The 18,698-nt window shown below is 36.7% G+C and overlaps 1 protein-coding gene across 1 annotated transcript in view; it reads right to left on the bottom strand.

Annotated features, from left to right (window-relative positions):
• HMGCLL1 (3-hydroxymethyl-3-methylglutaryl-CoA lyase like 1) overlaps positions 1 to 18,612 on the bottom strand; it is a 155,338-nt gene extending 136,726 nt beyond the window's left edge. The window contains exon 1 of the mRNA XM_058554130.1: positions 18,351 to 18,612. Coding sequence (XP_058410113.1) covers positions 18,351 to 18,458 — 108 coding nt within the window. The 5' untranslated portion in view covers positions 18,459 to 18,612. The remainder of the gene's footprint in view (positions 1 to 18,350) is intronic.
• Positions 18,613 to 18,698: the final 86 nt, after the last annotated feature.

The raw sequence follows: 18,698 nt of genomic DNA, 5'->3' as shown, positions 1-18,698 counted from the left end.
TAACATTCCAGCCATGTTCATCTGGCAGTGCAGACTGTGATTCCAGCACTCCAAAGCTTTTAAGCTCTTTCTTTCCAAGAAAACTCATAGCTAACACCATTATTTCCTCACAAAAACAGCTAACATCTGCAGACTGAAACATCAAAACAAAGAAAAAACTTTTGCACAGTTCTGCTAAAGTTGGATGCAACCTTTATCGGCCATTTTAGGCAATAAATCAATGTTCCTCTTTTCGATTTCTATTGAAAAATAAACCATAGTGGCTGATTTTCCATTTCTCCTCAGAGGAGTAGTTAACAAACCGGTTACATGCAATGACTAATTAGTCTTTATGCCTTCCAGCTGATCGACTAAGCTTCTATTTAGAAACTTAATCTCTAACGAAATTCATCAGGTTGCTCAATAAAGTTTAATTTTATTCTGTGTATAAATTCATTTTATACACATAAATTTATAAGCTCATTTCAGCAGCATTATTTAATTTATTCAATAAACTGAAATATCCCAATAAACCGCTAATTCTAAACTAATAGTATGCAATGTTTATTAAAATTATTCATTGACACTCTCACATTAATAACTTTGAATATAATTAAACCGTATTATCTTACAAAAATCATTTTTTAAACTTTGATCTTATTTGTTCTACAATCTCAATTAATGTAGGTTTCTTTTTAGAAATAAGGACATAAGATTCCTACAATATAAAACTGAGACAAAACCCATGCTCCTAATTCCAGCTGTTTCCTGTGTAGATCATAACGGCCTTTGTCCTGGACTCTTCTTTAGATCAGTATTTCTCAAACTTTAATGTTCATATGAAATCCCCCGTAGAGCTTGTTTAAACAGTTTCCTGGGACCATCTCCAGAGATTACGATTCACGAGGTCAGGTTGGGTCCATGAATTTGCATTTCTAACCACCTCACAGACGATGGTGATGCTGTTGATCCAAGGACCACAATTCAAGAACCACGAGTCTAGCTTAAGCCAACTTAAAAAAAACCCTCTATGGTTATGCTTAAGTAACAGCTTATCATCAACAATTACAAAATAATAAAATCCCTCTACCAATATAATGTAAAAATGATAAAAATTAAAATTCCAATTTTTATATTAATATCCATTCTAATTCCATAGCTTGAATAGCACTTTCTGACTCCTTTCTTTCAAATACCACTATTTTATGTCGAAGTAGAAACGATTTATCTTTCCTCACTTAGACCATTCCAAGTTAGTCTTCTCAGCATACACTAGAGTAAATAATGAATGAAATTTTAAACCATAACACTAGAATCTTAATTCTACAAAATCTCTTTACAAAGTTCACAAGTCGTTTAAACATTTTTCTATCCCTCCGTAAACTTCCAGTGGTATTTGAGAAATACCAATACCAGGAACATATATGAGATGTGCACTAAAAGAAACATATACACATAGTTACTATTTTGATGCTGAACAGTTTGAGAGGATAGGAGATGGTTTTTCAGGAAAGGCCTCAGAATCTGCCGCCCAACCCCCACCAGGCTACCTTTCTTCTAGAGGCCTCCTTTGAGTCCTTGCAGAGGGAAGAGTTTGGACATCAGTGCCCGACTTACGCAGGTTTGGTCTAGCAATAGTAAGAGTAGATCCTACTGTCCGAAGTCACACAACAACAAATCTAATAACTTACAATAGTAATTTGAAAGCTTATTTGAGATAATACTTTGAAGACTCAAGGATACTCAAAGATAACAGAACAGGCTAAGCAATCAACCACAAGGCAGGTGGGACAAACAGAGCAGGCACGGGGCCGGCCCGGTGGCACAAGCGGTTAAGTGCACGAGCTCCGCCGCGGCTGCCCGGGGTTCACCGGTTCGGATCCCAGGCGCGCACCGACGCACTGCTTGGCAAGCCATGCTGTGGCGGCGTCCCATATAAAGTGGAGGAAGATGGGCATGGATGTTAGCCCAGGGCCAGTCTTCCTCAGCAAAAAGAGGAGGATTGGCAGATGTTAGCTCAGGGCTGATCTCCTCAAAAAAACAAAAAAACCAAAAAAAAAACAGAGCAGGCACTGTGGAAGATTTATCCTAATTCAATGCTTTCTCCCACACTCCCACTCTTCAGTGGTTTCTCTCAGTTCTTCTCACATCAGTCTTGTACACAACATCCTCAATTGCTCCCGCTCCTAATTTCTCTTTGGCCAATTCACCATTTCCCCTTGAGTGCTCTAACTCCAAAAAAATATGCTTTGATATACCACGATTTACCCAACAGTAGTAAATATGTACTTACATATATTCATAGACACAAACCCACATACACAAAGACTATCATTCATACACTCACAGACACGTCTGGATATGGATGGTGTCATTTGCAGTGGGTGAGTGTATACACATACACACACTGATAAATAAACATATATTTATAGGAACAAGTTCATGAACTATAAATATTTGTTCTCTTGAAAATTTATCAACACTTGGAAAGTATTCAAATTTTTAGTTGATGATAACTAATAAATAAATAAAACTAGTGTTCTCAGAAAGTATTGATATGTGCTGGCAGGGATGTTAAAGTTAAAATGTAAAAAATAAAACACACACCCTATAGACCACATACAATTATGCTTTGCCACAACAGTAACACAAATAGCAAAACTGTATAAGAATATGCTCAGTTTTTTTGGTTTTCAATTCCTGTGATTTCTAGAATTTGAGAATTGTATATTTTACTAATGATGAGGCACAAATTTAATTTTTTACACTTATTTTTCCTTCCTGGAAATTAATGAGATATCATTATTTTATAGCATATCAGCCCATTTTAAATATTTTAAGCTTTCTAAAAGAGTTCTCAGCATTCACTTTCTACTGTCCCTATTGGTTAACAGAAAATGTCTCCAACTGTACGATGAATCTGAAAACAGCAGAAAATTATTACATGTAGTTTAAGTAATTAATCTGATACCAAGTGTTACATGTAGCTTCAGCAAAATTAGCTCAATAGGAGTTCATAAAAAGTTAATGACAAGGATTGTATTTTTATCCTCCTTTCCCAACAGTTCGAGAAGGAGCTGCTGGCCTTCTCTTGATCTTGCTTTTAGTAAAAGGAGGGAAAGGTGGCTTCCTAAGAGGTGGACGGTGCAGCATCAAAGCCTGATGTTCCCTCAGAACAAAGCTGGCCCCTGTGGAGAAGAGAAATGAGGAGCTCCCAAAACAGGCCATAGGGAACTCCTGACTACCTCAACATTCCGCAGCTTCAGCACAGTTTTTAGGGATGCTGAGCAGAAATGGAAGAACAAAGCCACACGAAAGAGCGACTCTGATACTGTAAGTTCAACTCAAACGTTCAGTCATAACATGATTGGCAGTGGTTCCCGAGCTCTTTGTTCTCAAGCGGAAGGATCCTGTAGTCCTTCTCTTAGCGGTATATTGTGGGTGTTAGAACAACTGCCTTGTCATTATTTTTTTCCTTCTCATCCCTTATCTTTTTGTTTTACAATCAACTGTATACAATTGGTTTCATTATCTTTACTTTGGTGCTTTTAGTGACAAATGACAGGAAATTATTGTTTTCTATGCTTCAAAAAACCCATGTCTTATTAATAAAGATTTTTATTAACTTCACAATAGCACTTCAGCACATTTGAGGTCACTGAGGGGTTTTGTTTTTTTTATTCCATTTATTGTATTATACTGTGGTTTTACTCCACACACTATGGTTTTGGATGACCACTTAGAAAAAAAAAGAGTAAAGATGCAATGGTTGAAGTAAAGTAAATAGATTTTCCAACAGAAGTTACCCAGGAACTTTCAATATGAACATAAGTCTACGTACACAATATTTGGTATGTATACAACAATACATTTTACATAAATCTGACTTCTTTGATAAGACTTTGAGTCAACCGTACTTGCCACAGGGCAAGTAGTTCAAACTACTTACTGAAAACCTAAGGAAGGATGTACATCTCAGAAATATCCTACAAAACCATTTACCTGAGCACAGGGGAAAAAGAAGGGATGTTGGTAGGTACAGAGAGAAAGAGAGAGGTCAGGACAGGTTACTAAGAACTATGGAATCATTTTAAAGAGTCTAAACAACCGTCTCTGAAGTAAGAGTGATTCATTCAGGTTCAGCCACTTCAGATTTTAAATGTTGGGTCTCAAACTGAACTAATGATGGAAGTTGAGCCATATCATTCTAAGCCATTGGTACCCAACTACAGTTTGCTTCCTTAAAGTGACAGATTAACCTAGAACTTTACTAATATTTTAAATGAAAAAAAAGTGATATTAAATGAGTACAAAATAATTTTCTTATAATTGAAGTTCCTACTGATCAATAGTCTGACATGACGTAGTGGAAGAAATACAGGCTTTGGAACATGACATAGATTCAAATCCAGTGCCTCTACCAGGTATGTGGCCTGGGCAGAGTTTTATTAACTCTGAGCCTCCCTTTCCTCATACTAAAAATGAGAATAACAGGATCTTCTTTGCCAAACTAACTATAAGAGTTCGGAAGTTATGTAAAGCCTTCAGGAAAGTCACTGCAATAAGTTCGCTATCTGATCAAGAGTGGTTGATATTATTATTATTACTACTACATAATTTCCCAAACTCTTGCTAATAGTACTCTAGTAACAGTTAATGTAGCATTTTGTATCTCACACATTCCTTCATTTGTCTCAGGCAATAAGTTAACCGCAAATCTAGAGCAGGTATGTTATACTACTACTACTGCCCTAAACGATACTTTTTGATTAAGACGAATGATTGACATTTTATTTAACAAGTTATCACCATGTCTTTCCCATCAAAAGGTCAACATCTGTATACATTCTTCAAAGAGCAAACAGATTTAAGAGCTCAAGCTCTCCAGAGATGAGTATTTTTGCAGGCTTGTGTTCCATCTCCTTTAGCTCAAGTTTTCCTTTCAATATTTTCTAGAGCATACATACAGCAGAATTATATTAAATTAAATATTAAAATATTGTCATGAGGGAATGGGGACTAAGTGATAGCAGACATTCATGAGTGAAACTCTGAATAACTACATCTGTTTCTCCACAAGTCTTGCAAATGTCTTTTAAACTCAGCCCGAAAATATAGGCAAACAGTGCTCCAAATCGCCCTCCGCTTTTATGTATGACCTGGTCCACAGCTTTTTGTAAGATGTAAGGTTTGAACTCTGCCACAGCATTTAAAAAATCAGAGAATTCTCGGCCCTTAAATCAAAATTCTCAAAAAGTAGAAATTGTGTCTAACTAAAATAAGATTCATATTTTGACTTAAACATTAACCTATGATCAGCTTCTATTTCACAGTGAAATAAATACAGATTGAGGAAAGAATTTAAAAAGTGAATGCCAGACGCTGTACACCCAGTGGGTTACAGATGTATGAAAGTGGTGGCAGAGAGCCACTCCACTTCCTTCAAGATCCAAAAACACTTGGAAGGAAACCCCAGAAGGAAAGAGGTCTGACAGACATGTTCTCTTCGGGGTTTCCTGCCTCCTTGTTTGCCAAGCTTCCTAGACCCCACTGCTTGTTAATAAAGTTTAACAAAAAGACTTTATGAAATGCGGATTTCATAGAGCGAAATTTATATTAAAGGCCTTTTTATGTAGTTGAAGTTTCCTGCCATCTGCATTTTCCTACTTCACAAATCCAAGGAAGCGTGACTTGGAAAGGTACAAGCCTAAGGTGACATTTGATGCGCTTCCTATCAGTGGGATATTCAGCCCAAACACTGAATCCAGAACCAGAAGCCACAGCTTGGACTCTGCAATAGAGAAGATGCTGCATCCTGAGGGTGTCCCTGTGCCGCTCAATGTTTCCACTCCTTCTCCTGTGAAATGGAGTCACGCAAAGATGCATACTGTACACAGTGCGAATTAACTCAACAAAAACAGAGATATGGAAAGTGAATGAAAAGCTACATTCTACTTTCTCTGACCTTTACAATGGGAGCCAAGAAAGAAAAAAATAGGTTTCCAAACTTCCAAAATTAGCACCTAGATCTGACAATATACATTATAGTCCAATATGAAAAATAATGTGAGTTAAAATTTCTAATTCTAGTTTACAAAAACAATTTCTTTGATATAATTAAATACATATTTTTGCCAATCAGAAAGTCAGTTAATTTGGCTAAAAGCACCTGAAGTTTATCCTACGGATGTGTGCTATATTTAACATATACAAACCACTTAGTTCTATAAACATTTAAAGAGAATCTAAGTATTTGGGTCTTCTGGACAACAGAAAGGTACATAAAATCTAGTTTCACCCCTTGAGAAGACCTCAGTCTAGCACTACAAATATTATATATAATAAAGAGATATTTCAATCTATTCAAGCATATTTGGTAGGGAACTCAGCTTCAATGCAGAAAACAAAGATGGGTCCACTAAGCACTATATAATAATTGGGGTTGGTGCAGGGAGAGGTGAAGGCCACAACAGAAACACTTATAAGAAATAAGTTTCACCACTTGTAAAAAGTGAGCATCCATCTTCAAATCAAATATAAAAAAATAAGGCAATTTTTAAAACTAAGGGTCTTTAAATTAGTTTTTCCTGTAAGAAACAATAGATTATATATATGATAAATAGATGGATATATGACAGATGTAGATACAGACATAGATTGATATGTATATACTCGTACACATATATATTTATAACTAAATGAAGAATTCTTCATGATTTCACAAGATAATTCTGCCATAAATCTTCAATCATTTTATTCTGACCAGGAATGCCTTCTATCTATCCAAATCCTACTTGACCTCAAGTCTAACTCCAGCACAAAGACTATTATCGTCATCATGAACTCCCTCTGCACTGAATTAAAACAAATTTACAGGCTTGGGTTTTTAATTGAATTGCAAGAAAAAAAAAGTGATGCAAATAAAAAGCAGAATAAAGAAACGAGCTTTCAAAGAATACAGCAATGAACAATAAAAATGTGACCTAGACAGCGCCTTGGGACAGAAGCTCTATGGTTCTGTCTCCCATAACCCTTTGCCCCTCCTTCCCCACCACGGTCCTCACCATCTTGCAATTATCAGAAAGCCAGAGCACAGCTCCTCGGCTCCCTAGACCAAGGAAGGAAATATCAACTCCTCCCATCAAAAGCATGTTTGGAACTCACAGTCTGGTTCCTTCATCACTGCCTGGAAACAATAGCTTTTGTTATATTTCATATTTATCAGAGAGCTTTTCCACTCATTATTACTTGAATTTCATACAAATCATATGAACAAAAGTTTAAAAATATAAACTCCTATGCACTTGAATAACGTTTTAAATTATCTTCATGTAAAATTCTATTTACATAAAGTCTGATTTTAGAATAAATATTTTAGGAACAAGATCTGCCTATCAATATTACTTTCCGTATGAAAAGAACCTAAAAATTGGCTCATCGAGATGGTTAGATCCAGGAGAAGAAATTCAAAAACACCTGAGTGTTCATTTATGAACAGGAATGAAAACCGATCACTCAGGAAAGGAAGATCGTCAGAAAGGGAAGATGGTAAACTTCTGGTAATTTAAAGACAAATTCCTGCCTGCTGAATGTTGATGATTAGGCTCCACACTGTTGAAAAATATGCCAATGTTCAGAAATGTCCTGGATGGTCTCATCAAAGTATCCCCATGTAATTGTCCGTCAAGGATCACAAAATCAAATGTCCACAGGCACAGGAAGGTAACCTGGAAGCCCGAGGCAGCCAAGTATATGAATAGAAAGTACAAGTCTTGCTTAAGGCATTCCTATGCAGCTACTTATCTTTTAAGTGTAATCTTGACCAAATAAAATATTTCCAGAGGTGAAATCTGGCTGACCTGTGCAGCAGCCAATTTGCATCTCCTACTTAGAATAGAGACACTGGCAGGATGAAACTGAGATGCTATATGTTGCTTTTATTATTAGGGCTTCGAGCAAGCTGGACGATCACTTTCAAATCAGAATTTCTGTTAAAATGATATTCCCCAAATATATGACTTTGCTTTATCTCTTTTAAATACCATCTGTTACATGAGAGTGACCCATAAAGTTATGGGTCTGCACAGTCTAGCCCCTTGGTTGATTAGGGAAAATGAAAGGACACAAAAATAAAAGCTAAACTTGGAAGACAAGGAGAGAAGAAAGGGTCAGGGAAAGTTACAACACAGAGTGAAAAGGCACAAAGAAAGCCAGAAGGATTGGAGGAGCTCAGAGCTAATGAAAAAAACGAGGACACAGGGTGGGGGGAGGGAAGGATGTGAAAGCCAGCTGGAATAAGAGACAGCAAGGAATACGGGAGCCAACAGAAATCCAAGGACAGAAAGTATTAGAGATTGAAGGGAACAGGAAATTTATTGGAAACCAAGTTGTTTTTCCTTTTGTATCCAATGCAATTCTATTCCAGGCAGAACTCTAGTCTCAACCTCAAAGAGGATACAAGGGAAGTTGAAACTCATAGGGGTCTTTCATGGGCAGGAGCCAGGAGCTCTGGAAAGACAGATTAGAGGAACATGATATGACAGCAGCCCTTCGGACAGCAGGTACAGCGACAGAGGGCTGGCAGCTTCATCCAGCGCAGTGTTTTCCAAATTAGATGAAGTAAAAACAGTGATAGCCGGGCGCCAGCTCAGAGCTACTGAATCAGAATTTCCAGTACATGTAATAAACACCTCAGGTGATTCCTATCACCAGGAAAGTTTAGGAAGCACTGAAAAATTGGGGGCTCTGGAACTAGAACTGCCGGACTTCAGTTCTTAGCTCTGCTATTCATTAGCTGTTGACCATGAACAAGTTATTTAACCTTTCTGCATCCCAATGACTAAATCTATGAAACAGACTGTTGTCCGTACATAGTGAATACTCGATAGTGGTAGCTATATAGCTATAAAAGTCTTTGAATAGAGAACTCATACAAAATAACATTTTAATTGATTAAAAAATAAAAGATGAGGAAGATATAAAAAAGGCTGCCTCTCTTATAAAACACCGAGTGTTCCTCCCAATGGCACAGAGATCAAGCCATAACCCTCAGGGTTTCTGCCCTTGGTCTCAGCATTCACGAGCCAGGCATTTCTCTTGGGAATCAACACGTGAACAGTCTTGACAAAAAGCTTTTTTTTTTAAAGTACATATAAGTCAATTCAAACTAAAGGTGACTCCAAGATCTAAAGTCTCCATGCTCGAGAGATGAGGACTCTTGAAATACAATAAATCCAGGACTTGGCTAATGCTGAGATACCCAAAGAGACCCACATCCATCCCAAGACTGTTGAGGATCATTCGCCTGCTAACCCACCTTACTTCACAATTCTGTTCTCTTTAGTCATTTCTCAACATGTTATTCCCAACATCATCTACTTCTTCTGTAGAACCCTGCATAGTTCTCTGCTTTTCCTGTTATGCTAAGACTCAAGTCTCCTCATATTTCTAGCTGGAAACTCAGCTCTATAATAACAAGCTGCACCACATTCTCAACCTCTTTACCGAACATTCCCATCAGCCTCTGGCCTTAAATGAAGCCACAATCACCCTTGTGGAAAGAACTCGACCTGGAAACCTCTCATACTGAGACTGCTTAGTCTCCTACACCTCGCTTAGTGACTAGGAATATGGATGACATCTTCAGTTTCCATTACTTCTTGAAGACTGTTACTCTTTTTTACTTGTATAAAAACTCCTGCTCCTTTGAGATCCAGGTAATTTGGCCATATTATCCTTGATCCCTCCTTGAGGACTTGTACCCCTTAAACACCAAGGCTGTTAGAACTTAGTTCACCATCGCTCCCCTTACCCCAAATTTTGACACTATCCTGTAGTGTATTCAATGTGCTGGTGAACCTTCTATCCAATATTTGAATTCCAGTGAAATTCACTGGAATGTTACTCCATTCCAGCCCTTAATTCACATGGTCATAAAGGGGCTTATTATTGCTGGTGACAGCTCACTTATTAAGCCTCTGACCACAAATACCTATATTTTTGACTTTCCAACTTTGTTGTGCCTAAAGTTGGAAATCTAAAGGACTAAAATCTTTGGCTTCATCGGTACTACAAGTCTTTGGAACATTCTACTTTCATCTTGTCTGTCAGATATCTTATGTCAACAAAGAGGGTCTTGAGAATGGCAATATACCTGGTAATATGATATTTGAGGAACCATGGTGTAATAATAATGAAACAGACTTTTCCTCAAGGTGAATGAGTTCATTCTGTAAAATACATCTTTTGCTCTAAACAACAGTTATCGATTTAAATATAAAATAAAATAAAAAAAGATAAACAGCCTCAAAGATAAGAAATATAAAGTGGTGAGTGAGGCTGATATATATGGCAGAAAATGGGATAAACATATCAATAGTCACATCACACATAATTAAAGTTAAATTCACCTAATTAATGGAGACAATAGAGACAATCAGATAAGTGGCTTATAAGAGACACATTTAAAGCAAAACAATAGAGAAATGAACATGTATTGTCTTAAGGCACTTACTTTTTAAAAACAAGAAAATCACGAGTTAAATACTGAAATAAAGAAAACTAAAATGCTAATGCAGAAAGCAGAAAAACAGAATTATTTTTCAAAAAATGGAAATCAGTTGTGAGTACATTACACATGTGCACACACATAGACAAGAGGACCAACAAACCTACAAGATAACTTTTTGAATAAACTGATAAAATATGTAGACTTCTAGAAAGGCTTATTGAATGACAGAGAGAGGCAGAGATAGAGAAAATGAGCCAGGAACGAAAACATGCAAAGCAAAAGATAAGATTAAAAGGAAAACGTTAATAACAAGAAAAAAATATATTTACCAACTTATGCCCACAAAATGGAAAGGTCTGAAAGAAACATATATCAATAGAGATAAAATATTATAAAGGAACCATCCATTTAATCATTCATTGATTCATTCATTTAGCAGTTCGATTGAATTATGTCACACACAGAAGGAGTAAACAGTATATTGTTTCTCTAAAGTCAGATACCGACACTGAGCATATCGCTTTACATATTATTTTAAAAATACCTTCTTTATCTTTCAAAATTTTTATTTATAGTGAAAACCATTCAAATAGTAGTCTGTCTTTCCATAAAATATTACTTTTTCATGAAGCAGCCAATCTTTTCATTCCTTTCTTGAACTTTTGTCACTCTATACAAACTTCCAGCTATAAGATGAATAAGTTCTGGGAATCTAATGTACAGCATAGTGATTACAGTTAATAATACTGTATGATATACTTGAAAATTGCTAAAAGAGTAAATCTTATACGTTCTTGACACAAAAAAATGGTAATTATGTGATGTGATGCAGGTGTTAACCAACGCTACAATGGTAATCATTTTGCAATACATAAGTGTGTCAAATCTGCACACCTTAAACTTACACAATGTTATATGTCAAAGATATCTCAATAAAGCTGGGAAAATAAATAGTTTCTCTAAATAGTTTGCATATTACCTGGAATACAACCACTTCAAAATTTTTGTAATATGGTAAATGAATATATTTTTACAACTCAAATTACATTGCAAAATTGGTATTTTTTACATTTTCCCTGTTACATTGTTAATCTTTCAACTACCTTGTTTGGAACAAACTTCTCACTGAGAATAACGAGAACATTTGGACAAAATATTAATGAGAAACACTTGCTTGACAGCCCTAGAGAGTTGCAAAGGTCATGAGTACTTCAGTGATCAACTTACCAAGGAGGAGACACCCTGGTAAACACCCTAGGCCTTTTGTTAGAACCCCTAAAGAGCTACAAAATAAAAGTAAGGTTGAAGAGAAAAAAGACAAGGCCTCACAAATGAAGTGGGCCCAGCCTCAAATCAGCTAAGCATCTGACTGGTAAGGTAAGTTATCCTTACACTTGCTACTGCCTGCTAGTAGCAAAAGATAATCCTTTCTGCACCTCCCATCTGTTAGAATGACTATTATCAAAAAGACAAGAAATAGGGCCAACCCAGTGGCATAATGGTTAGGTTCACATGCTCCACTTCGGTGGCCCAGGGTTCATAGGTTCAGATCCTAGGCACAGACCCACACACCACTTATGAAGCCATGCTGAGGCAGGCATCTCACATAGAAAGTAGAGGAAGATGGCATGGATGTTAGCCCAGGGCTAATCTTCCTCAGGAAAAAGAGGAGGATTGGCAACGGATGTTAGCTCAGGGCTAATGTTCCTCACCAAAAAAACAAGACAAGAAATAAGCATTGGCAAGGAGGTGGAGAAAAGGAAATCCTTGTGGACTTCTGGTGGGAATGTAAATTGGTGCAGTCACTATGGACATCAGTATGGAGGATCCTAAAAAGATTAAAAATAGAACTACCATATGATCCAGCAATTCCACTTCTGAAGTGAGTATTTGTAATCCAGCAACTCCACTTCTGAAGTGGGGAATGGGCATTTATCTGAAGGAGAGGAATCACTATCTTGAAAAGATATCTGCACACCCACGTTCACTGCAGCATTGTTTATAATAGCCACGACATGAAAACAACCTGTGTCCATCAACAGATGAATGGATAAAGAAAGCATATGCTTTGACTTATGCTAAGTGAAATAAGTCAGAAAGAAAAAGATAAATACTGCATGTTCTTCCTTATATGTGGAATCTAAAAAAAGAAAAGAAACCTCATAGATAGAGAACAGATTGGTGGTTGTAAGAGGTGAAGGTAGGGAGTGAGTGAAACGGGAAAAAAAAAGTCCTTTGTAGAGAAGGATAATATCATTCAGAGCCTCAAATTATGTCTATAATTCTTTCATATCAGGTGTCTAACACAAACTCAAAAATCAGTAGGCATTCCAGGAGGGAAAACATGGTGAAACAGACCCTCTGGAGATCTGAATATTGGAGTTTTCAGACATGGAACTTAAAATAACTCTGATTAATATTCAAGAATTCATGACAAGATGGAGAATTGTGGCAGAGAACTAAAAACTGGTTTTAAAAATCACATATAAATGCATTAACTCAAAAATACAACTGAAATTATTAATTCAATAAATTAGATTAATAGCAAATTAAACAAAGCTGAAGAGGGAATTAGTGATATGGAATACAGGTGAGAAGAAAATATTCAGACCAAATATGGAGAGAAAAGAAAGGGCGAAACTACAAAAATTAACGTAAGAAATAAATGGGGTATAGAAAAAGTTCTAAGATTCTTCAAACTATAGGCCCAAGTAGAAGGATTAAAAAAGAAACAGAAGCAATACTTGAGGAGAAATGGTTGAAAATCTTCCAAAACATATGAAAGCTGATGAGTATCAAGCCATAGATCCAAAAAGTGCTATGAATCATTAGCAGATACAAAGAAAACTAAATCTAGACATCTCACAGTCATATTGTTGGAAACCAAAAATAATGAGAAGAGAATGAAAGTTACATTATCATCAAAGAACCAAAATAAGACTAATCACTGATTTCATTGTCTCTGATTTCATTGTATCTTTTGAGAAATCTGCATTTTGTACTGCTGTCATGTATTTTAATTCTTTATATGGCATGTACATTTACAGTCAATATTCATTTATGTTTATGCACATTATATATATGTATACATGTGTGTGTTTCAAAATAAATTTAATTTCAAACAAAGAAAAACTGAAAGAAATCGTCAGCAGATTTTTACTAAAGAAAACATTAAAGCAAATACTTCTAGTTTAAGGAAAATAATCTCTGATGGAAGAATGAAGATGAGGAAAGGAATGAAGAGCAAAGGAAAAAAATATGTGCATAAATATAAATGTATATTAGCTGTACAAATATATATTACACATATATCATATAGAGAATTAATATATACAATATAAAAAGCAGAAGGCAGTAAATGGAGTTAAATGTTTATATTTGCATTTTTAATAAGTTGCAATAGTACTAATTTATATAATATTTTAATAAGTCAAGGATGTATATTGACATCTCATAGATAACTAAGAATAGAGTACAAACATATAACTAACAAGCTAACAAGCTAATGCAGGGGGAAAATGAATAATAAAAATACATAATTTCAAAAGAAGCCATAAAAGGAGAAAAAGGGAGAAAAAAGGAACAAACAACACCTGAGATAAACAGAAAACAAACAGTGGGATGGTACTTTGGTTGCTTTCTGAAAATTCCTCCCCAATCATCTGAAGGTATTCAGTAAATGTACTAACAGCTGCATAGTTACAAATTAAAAAGAATATAGTCACATTATCCTCTGATTAATTTTAAGTAGAAATATAATACATTTAGGTTAAATTCCAGAGGCTCTTTAACACCAAATACTTCACTTTGAATCATAATTTTTGCTGACAGCAAGTGTAACTTAAAGTATCAAGCTACAATGTAAAATAACTATAAATTTAATCTCACATAATCTACAATTTTGCTTTTATAAATCTAATATATTTGAAACATTGTGCTAGAATTTCAATCCTTGGGAATTTTATTCTTACAATGGTGTATTAATATATATGAAGAAATTTAGCTAGTGCCAAAGCAGCACTTAGGAATCAAAAAGAACTGCTTTACCAGGAACCTTAAATTTAATTAAAAATTTAAAGCATACCAATTAAGCCACCCTATCTTACACATTTTAACAGAGACAAATATAGAAAATAAAACAGGCCCTAAGAGATAGCTTGAACCACAAAATGATCAATTTTAACCTCTGGGTCTATTAAGCGCATCTTCTGCAAAACCAATGTCATTAGAAAAAATTAGAGACTCAAAGAATTTAGTTAGAGGAGCTGCAGTAGAGTAAGCCTTTCATTCACATTGATTCATTTTACATGTGATAATAAATTGTTAGACTTCAAATGTGTGTGTGTATTTATACATACACACACCCAATATTTAATTTTATCCTAATAATTTATCAGGGATACATTATTACCTCTAACGCATAATCTGAAAATTTAAGATCTAGCCAAGCTATTGCCTGCACGAAATCATGAATAAATTGGTAGCAGAAAAAGGTCTAGGTTTCCAATAGAAGACTGGATTCTTTCAAATACAGCATTCTGTCTTGTCCCAACTGCGACCAGATTATTTCAAATCACAGGGGTCCTCCTCATGAGTCTTTCTGTCAGAGTTAACAGTGAACAATTGGTTAAGCGCTGTGCTGTCTCTTCACAGCCTTCAGAATCCATTTTCAACTCTTCTCCCCACAAAAGCATGACTAAGTTCCATGAAATGAAAAGGCAAGACACAAACAGAAATAATATCCATCTTCCATCACTACGATAAAACTCTGTCGACATCATGTATGCATTCCCATCACTTTACATTCACTTAAATATTTATCATTGTACTACAATGTACTAGTCATTGTTTTGGACCCTGAAAAGTGCTAAGAAGAATTTCATGGTTCCCATAAGCATCAGATGCTTATGGCCTACAAGGCTAAACATTCATTCACTTGTTCATTCAACAGGTATTTAGTGGCCATCAAAAACTAACCAGACATTCTGCTAGTTGCTGAGAATCCTGTGGTGGATTTTTTTCCTTACTTTTATGATGCTTAGAGTCTGGCAGGGAATTAAATAATCACAATAATAAATATATAATTCATATTACGTATAATGAATAGTGCACTGTGCAACATATGATAACAAAGTCTGCTTGCCTTGAGAGTCCAGGAAAGAGTTCATGAGAAAGCAACATTTGAGTTGAAATCCAAAGGATGAATAGAAGTCAATTAGCTGAAAAGAATCTTCCTAGCAGAGAGGAAAACAAAGACAGTGTTTCAAGAGGAAACATTATTAGAGAACTCAAGGAAGGCCAGTGTGCAAGAACAAGTGAGAACAGTTTAAGATGAAGTTGCAGAGAGATGCAATGAAAAGACCATTTGAAGCTTCAGAGAACACATTAAAAGTTTTAGTATTCATTCCTAAAAGCAATGGGAACTCATAGAAGTTTGTGAAACAGAGGAATGGCATAATTCTATCTGAAATAGAGAACATCTCCCAACTAGCTATATAGTCGGTGGGTTAAAGAAGGATTGAAATAGTGTAGTCATCCATATGAGAGAACACCCTTTTAAAATTGGCAGTAGCAGTCAAGTTGGAAAAACGAATTTGAGAGAATTTCAGGAGGTAAAATTGCAGGACTCGGTGATACTTTGAATGTGGAGAAATGAAAATAAGGAGCTCTTGGTTTGCAATTTGCAGAGATGAATGAATTACGATGGTGTTCCCTGCAATAGGAAATATTGGAAAAGATCTGGGGTTGTAAGGGGGAGAACATGAATCCAATTTTGGAAATGTTGAGTTTGAATTACTTTTGAGATATCCAAGTGACAATGTCAAGTGAGCAGTTGAACATCAGGACTGGAGCTTAAGAAAGAGATGGAAACATAAATCGGGAAGACACAGAGATACAAATAGTAACCAAAACTGGGAGTGTGGAAAAGAAGTGATGAGGAACCTGAACATTTGCCAGACAGATAGAGGCTACAGAGCCAGTCTGGTTCCGGACTGAGGAAGCAGAGGTAGGGCTTAAAGCAGGAAGGGTACAGTTAAACAGAAGCCAAGGAAAGAGATAAATTTCAGAGAGTCAGTCGTCAGGTGTCAATGCTGCTGTGAGTTCAAATAGGACAAGACAAGAAAAATTAGAATTCAACAAGACTGGGACTAAAACAGAATTATACGTAAAATGTCATGAGAGCACAGAAATGGGGCATGAACCTTGGAGGAAAAAAGAGTTGATCAAAGAAAGTGACATTTAAGCTGTATTTGAGGAAGGAATAGGAGTTTCCCAGGCAAAGCAGTTGGGGGATAAAAAGGCAGTATTTAGAGAAGGTATAGCTATTTCTCAGAAAGGAGGAAAACGTTCTTCATTAGGCTGACAGATGTCCAAAAATCCTATTCCTCACATTCCTTGATCAATCATCCTAGTCATTTTCAAGTAACCTGCTTTGACATCTTAACAGGGCAAAGTAGACATCCTCATGTGGCAGCCAGGCCTCTATCATTGTTCCCAAAGCCCACAAAATCAAAACATACCAGGAGAAAGAAATACAATGTTAACACAGCAATAGAAGTCATATAAAGTCTCAGGCTTAGGGAATAAAAGTTAAAGATTTCTGGTTATATAACAGACTGACCATGAAAGTTACAAGGAAAGTTATAATATAAAGATCAAATCAGAACGTAAGAAAATTAGAGAGACACGTGAACATATGAGAAGATACAGAAGAACTTGCCCTCTCTTGTATTGTCAGCAACAGGCTTTGCATCAGATGACCACAGCCATCTTTTAAGTTATGAGGAGCAAAGTATCTTTTAAGGAATCCACAAATGCTGAATTCCAACTTGCAGAACTAAGATTACAATTTCACATATTGATACACTGAACTGAGAATACACTAAATGTAAAACTATAGGAAAATGGATACCTAACATTAGAATACTTGATTTAAAGCCACATTGTAAAATTATGCTTACCCTCTAAAATATTATAATTAATACAAGTTATTATTTTGGTCACAAAATGAATCAGGAATAATCATTTTTGCATCTAGCAAAATTCAAAAAAATAATAACTAAACTCTTATAGTGTCCTTCCATTTTTCCATGTTTTAACATTCACATAACAATTATCACTGTTATTACTCTGTGAAATTTTAAATTTTAAGCTCTTTTAAGGGAAAAGTAAATTTCTTTATATATATTTTCTTCATTTACTTGCCATGTCTGGTTGAGAGTGCATTAAATCGCAAGTATGTGGATACTAGTAAGTTGCCTATTGTCTTAAAATGGGCTTTCAGGAATCACATGGGAATAAATTTTGGTCTGAAATTACTGTTATTTACAATTTTTTTCAAGCTTGTTCAAGTGTGTTGAAGCATAAATACATTAAGGATAATTAACGATATGATGGATAATTTCATCAGACTGTTTTCTCAACCTTCTATGTTGGCTTCACTCCTCTTTTTGCCTCCCATTCTGACACATTTGTCGTCTTTGTTACACAGTCCAAGGAGAGAACTGAATATAAGGGCACTATCCTTGGAGGAGTGCCTACAGATACAAATTAATTTATCTAATGCATCTCTTTCAAGGGAAAAACAAAGAAGGAACAGTTTCCTTTAGGCGACCTGCAAATGGCCACAGGGAGGGATTGTGCTGGGTCTGATCTTTAGAGGCGGGTCTGTATGTTCACAGCAGAAATATGATGGGAAACCTTTTAAGGGGTGAGGCCTAATACGACAGAACTGCTACAGGAAGAGCCTCGGGGTGCGGAGGCGACATAATAAGAAGAGAGAAGACCAGGAGGTTGATGGGGGAGAGGCCCGCTGGCAGTGTGCAAGAGGGTGGGGACACCTTGGGCCGCGAGGTGGTACCTGCGCGGGGTCGAGCGCCCCTGCCACTGAATCCCCGATCCAGAGATGCTCCCGGAGAAGCTGCTGGTAGCTGAGGCAGTGCTTCACCGCGGATGGCACATTCCCCATGGCGGGGCCTGGGGCTGCAGTCGGCGATGCGAGGAAGCCCGGAGGAGAGGGATGCGGGGCGGGCACGCGCTGCGAAACCGCGCCAGGCCCGGAGCGCGTCCCCCCGGTGCGCGGGCGGCGAGCACCAGCCCCGCTCTGCGCACTGCGGCGGCGCCGAGAGGGAGGGCGGGCGCGGGGCGCGCCAGGCACCTGCGGCGGACGCCGGCAGCACCGGGGAGCCGCGGAGCACAGGCACCACGG

Source organism: Diceros bicornis, chromosome 14, assembly GCF_020826845.1.
Source record: "Diceros bicornis minor isolate mBicDic1 chromosome 14, mDicBic1.mat.cur, whole genome shotgun sequence".
Lineage (NCBI taxonomy): Eukaryota > Metazoa > Chordata > Mammalia > Perissodactyla > Rhinocerotidae > Diceros > Diceros bicornis.
The sequence above is the reverse complement of the archived record's forward strand: the minus strand, read 5'-3'. Positions and strand labels throughout refer to the sequence as shown.